Raw genomic sequence first — 5000 nt, forward strand, 5'->3', positions numbered from 1 at the left:
GCAAACTACTAAAGGCAGAAACTACAGATGCTGGCTTCACCAATCAGGAGAAAGGTAACTAGACTGTCTGTGTGTGTGTGTCTCTGTGTCTGTGTGTGTGTGTGTGTCTCTGTGTCTGTGTGTGTCTGTGTGTCTGTGTGTCTCTGTCTGTGTGTGTGTCTCTGTGTCTCTGTGTCTGTGTGTGTGTGTGTGGGTGTGTGTGTGTGTGGCCTGAAGACAGTGAAAATCACAGCTTTGTTTCTTTCAGATCCTGAGGAGTTCTTCAACAAGCTTTTCCAGCTCTTGCGGGTGGAGCCTCTCCTAAGGATCCGGTAACATAACCCACATACCTTCTCCTCCTGTCATTCTAGTATGAGTCATTGTTCCTCATATCTCAAATCTCTCTGTCTGTTTTTGTCTTCTCATGCACTCTCTCTCTCACTCACTCACTCACACACACATATTCACACACAAACACACGTTCACCCGTACACACACTCACACACATTCACTCACACACACACATATTCACACACACACTCACACTCATACACATACACACACTCTTTATCACACACACACACACACACACACACCTTCTCTCTCTCAGGTCGATGAACCATCAGCCTCAGGAGTGTCACCTCTACCAGCTTTTCCCTCCCTCCACCGCTCCCTCTCCATCCTCTCCTACTGCTCTCTCTCCCTCCCTCTCTCTGGCCCCCCTCTCCCCCATCCCCCTCTCCCCTCCGGCGGGTCACATGAGGGTGGCGAGTGTGCAGGCGCTACTGGAGGCCTCCTTCATCCACTCAGGGCTCAAGTTCGCTGAGGTAACTTAAATCTGATTGGCTGAGTGCCGCTAACCCCGTTCTAACCCCTTTTTATTGGTTGACGTTTCAAACAGCACAAGCTTATTATTGGCTGTTGCTGCAATTGCTCTTCATAGCTTATCACTACAATAGGAACAGAAGGTCATGTCACTCATCATCCATCATCTTAAATAACCTTGTAACTGTTTGTAACTGTCCGAGTGCCTTAACGAAATAATCTATTTGTGGATTTTTCTCATTTGTGGTTGAATGACCAATCTGATCGTTTTGAGTTCAGCCAAGTAGAGGAAGTGCTGTTATTTATGTGTTGTTTTGTTTTGTTTCATTTTGTTTTGTCACCTCCATGTTTCTCTCCAGGCTCCCTCTTGTCTGCCTCTGCTCATGCCCAGGTTCGGGAAAGACTTCAAGATGTTCGACGCCATCCTGCCCTCACTAACTCTGGACATCACAGACCTGCTGGATGAGAGTAGGCACCTGCACCTGTTCTGATGATGGCTAAGGCCATGCTCACCTAGCATACATATCCTCACAGCCCTGTACAACAGACTTGACAGACTGGCTGACAATTCAGTTGGTGGATTTTCTTAAGTCTTGTAGTTTCACATGTTTGTACACATGAATATAGATTTGGATCAAGATTTTGAATGGACAATACTTACAAAATTAGTTCTGTTAACTAGATGGATTGAATCACTTGTTCTGCATCTCAAGACTTCCTTGTGAAATACAGGAATACATTGTACACTTGTCACTCCATTAATACTGGGCTTGAGTTAAGGATGTGATGAATTTGTGTGGCTTACACTGTAAGTCCTTTCAATATTGTAAGCCCTTTTCAATTTGCTTAACGACTAAGTGTAAACTTGCCTTTGTGAATTGTAAATCCAATTGCGTGTTGGATGTGTGTGTTTGTCTACAGCCTTACGGCAGTGTAGCATCTGTCAGTCACTGGCCTACTGGGAGTGTCTGCAGTGCTATGAGGACCAGGATATCACGCCCGGGCGCCTCAAACAATTCTGCCACACCTGCAACACTCAGGTATGCACACACACACACACACACACACACACACACACACACACACACACACACAGTGCTGAATTTCCTGGAAATCTCCACCAGATAAAAATCTACGTACACAAACATCATGCATCAGGGAGTGTCTTACAGAGCAGAGTTGCTGTGTAAATTCTGAAATTACTTTGTTGTATTTGACAGACTAAATGAATGACTTATAGCAGAGTAGGTTGATATCAGCATAAACTTCTGTATGTTATATCGGCATAAACAACTGTATGTTATATTGGCATAAACACCTGTATACTCTCTTTTGTACTTCAGGTCAGTACATTCACAGGCATAAACTAGAACTGCCTCTTGCCTTGTTTCATAGTGTGTAAACACATATTACCACACACACACACAGTCTGACTTTATCAAATCCCTGTCTGTCTCGGGCAGGTGCACACCCATACACACACCCACACACAGTCTGACTTTATCAAATCCCTGTCTGTCTTGGGCAGGTGCACACCCATACACACACACACAAACACTGTCTGACTTCATCACATCCTTATCTGTCTCGGGCAGGTGCACACCCATAAGAAGCGAGCGTCACACCACCCTGAGCGTGTGCGGACCCCTGACTGCCCGTGGGCGGAGCAGTGGGAGGGGCCTCTGGGCGGCAGCCGCCAGCAGCTCGAGCTGTTTGCTGTCACCTGCATCGAGACCAGCCACTACGTCAGCTTCGTGCGCCATGGACCCCAGCCCACGGACTGGCTCTTCTTCGACAGCATGGCCGACAGGGAAGGTGAGATGGCCAAATCGCACACAGCCTAGATAAAAAGGCTCCATTCATCCGGCCATTTAGTAGTGTTCTAGCCATTCATGGGCCGGGTCATATGAGAAAAGGAATTGTTATTTAAATTTTACAATTCTGCCATTGTCGGATACCAACAGAATGCTAAATTATTATTTGACTACTAGGCAAGGCACAAATGCCAAAACACTGAACGCATTTGTTGATATTGTACCTTGTTAAAAATGTATACTGTTTTTAAAATGTTTTTGTGTGTCAATATTGGCCATAACGGTTGACAGTATTGTTCTTCTGGGCAATCACTGTATTTTCCCGCAAACCTTTAGTTACTTGCTATATGATTATGTATAGGTATACGGTAGCGTGTGTCTGTGTGTGTGTTTCTCATCATCACCTATATGTCTTCTTCCAGGTGGGGAGAATGGCTTCAATGTACCTCAAGTGAGGGCGTGTCCAGAGGTAGGCCGCTACCTCAGCCTATCAGAAGAGGAGTTGAGCCGGCTAGACCCCGCCTCCCTGAAGGATACAGTCCGCCGGCTGCTTTGCGACTCTTACATGTGTCTCTACCACAGCCCCCAGATCAGTCTCTACAAGTGATGCTCATGTACACACACACTCACACACACACACACACACACACACACACATGGAGACAATCATACACAAACACACACACACACACACACACTTGCACTATGTGTATATGCCGCTATGTACAGATCAGCATTTTCCTGTGACACATACAGAATAAAAGACTGTGCTGTTGGCGTAAAAATTGACACGTACACACTTATATATTTGTGAAACAAATTACAAATCAGCCTCTATAAGTAACACATCAGGTCAAACACACATACATGGGGGATATTCGTCGTACGTGGTTTAGTGACAAACCTGGATAAGTTAACTCAGAGTAAGTGGTAAACCTCTGTAATAAAAGAACCCCCATTGGTTCATTCATTCTACCAAAACAATGTCAGAGGGCTCTTCTATTAGGAGGTTTACCACTTACTCTGAGTAAACTTATCCAGGATTGTCACTAAACCACGTACGACGAATACCCCAGTTTCAATATGAACTATACAAAAACACACACATGCTTGCACACACACATATCACACACCGGCCAACCTCTGCCTAATGTGGGCTGCTGTTCAGTGGTGGTTGTAGACATAAGGCCATTTCCAGTGTTGCAGTACAGTTCCTACAGTTTTTACACCCACTTCAAACCAGCTTGTATGTTTATAGTAACAAGCAGTTAGAGCACAAGCTTGCAGCCTTGTTATTTGTTTGTATTTATTTGGAGAGGAAATGTATGCATTTGTAATTGTTTAAAGGAATCCACTCTTTCCAGTTGTCATAACCTGATCTTGAGCTTGATCTTTGTGCACTGTTATAAATTGTTGTACGTGTAATGTATGGGCAAGGGAATACATAAAAATGGCACTTTTTTTTTTGTTTTGTACTGTGTATACAAATGTTTCTGTATATTCGTGGAAACATAAAATCTTCTGTGTATTTTCAATACTTTTGAAGCATTTTCCATGTTCAGCAGCGTCTTTTAATTCATGCGTTTTCCGCATTTCACTAAATAAGAACAAAGTTTGAGGCAGCAAATAAAATTAAAGCACCCAGCATAACTTCTGTTTTTGAGCAACGCAGAGCTGGTTTTGTAATCCCATTACATAGGCAGAAAGGTATTTTCGATGTTTTATGAAAGTCATCCACCTGCACGCACAGAGGACACAGCAAACATAACTTCGGGGTGCGCAGATATAGACCTATGTGCGCATATGCAAGCGGAGGAAGTATCATACTGCGTCATCATTCGGCGTCAAGAGGAAAAGAACGTCGCACTCTGGTTCCTTTCTACATACAATATTTACACAGAAATTAAGGTATGTCAAGCCGTTGATAAACGACTACTTTCTCAAGCCACAACTGTTGAATAAAGTGAGTGTTAGTGGTTGAATATGTAGATATTAGTCGTTTATAGTTGAGATTAATTATAATAATGTTGCTAGTTATTCAGTTGTAAGTGGTAAGCACACCCCAAGCTTTGGCTAGTTAGCTAGATGCAGGCTACGCTACTGGTTTCGATAATTACTCAATGTGTTGTTAATTCTCACAACTCCGTGACATTTCTGTTTTGTGTTGATGACACTCATAAAAGCGTTACTTTGGTTACGGTACTTCAATGACTGCGGGGTAACGTTAGGTAGCTAATTAGCCTTAAGCTTCGGTCATAATAGAAGCCAAGCGTTGTCTCTTTAAATCTCTGAAACATCTTTATGTAGTCGGAATACATGGGTTTCTTGTATACAAACATTGAAGGCTGCGCGCAAATCCGCGGCAGAAAGCCATCTACCCTA

General features: G+C 43.7%; 2 protein-coding genes across 2 annotated transcripts in view; both read left to right on the forward strand.

The window, feature by feature from the left end:
* cyld3 (cylindromatosis (turban tumor syndrome) 3) overlaps nucleotides 1-3503 on the forward strand; it is a 14057-nt gene extending 10554 nt beyond the window's left edge. Inside the window, exons 10-16 of the mRNA XM_080859782.1 lie at nucleotides 1-54; nucleotides 248-311; nucleotides 590-806; nucleotides 1164-1272; nucleotides 1726-1844; nucleotides 2400-2619; nucleotides 3041-3503. The exon at nucleotides 1-54 is cut by the window's left edge and continues 38 nt beyond it. Of these exons, the coding sequence (XP_080715908.1) occupies nucleotides 1-54; nucleotides 248-311; nucleotides 590-806; nucleotides 1164-1272; nucleotides 1726-1844; nucleotides 2400-2619; nucleotides 3041-3225 (968 nt within the window). The 3' untranslated portion in view covers nucleotides 3226-3503. The remainder of the gene's footprint in view (nucleotides 55-247; nucleotides 312-589; nucleotides 807-1163; nucleotides 1273-1725; nucleotides 1845-2399; nucleotides 2620-3040) is intronic.
* A 958-nt stretch (nucleotides 3504-4461) lies between these two features.
* The window catches only part of emc4 (ER membrane protein complex subunit 4), a 3252-nt gene continuing 2713 nt past the window's right edge, over nucleotides 4462-5000 (forward strand). Inside the window, exon 1 of the mRNA XM_080859794.1 lies at nucleotides 4462-4526. The gene's annotated coding sequence lies outside the window, so the exon portion shown is untranslated. The remainder of the gene's footprint in view (nucleotides 4527-5000) is intronic.

Source organism: Sprattus sprattus (assembly GCF_963457725.1).
Source record: "Sprattus sprattus genome assembly, chromosome: 21".
Taxonomy (NCBI): domain Eukaryota; kingdom Metazoa; phylum Chordata; class Actinopteri; order Clupeiformes; family Clupeidae; genus Sprattus; species Sprattus sprattus.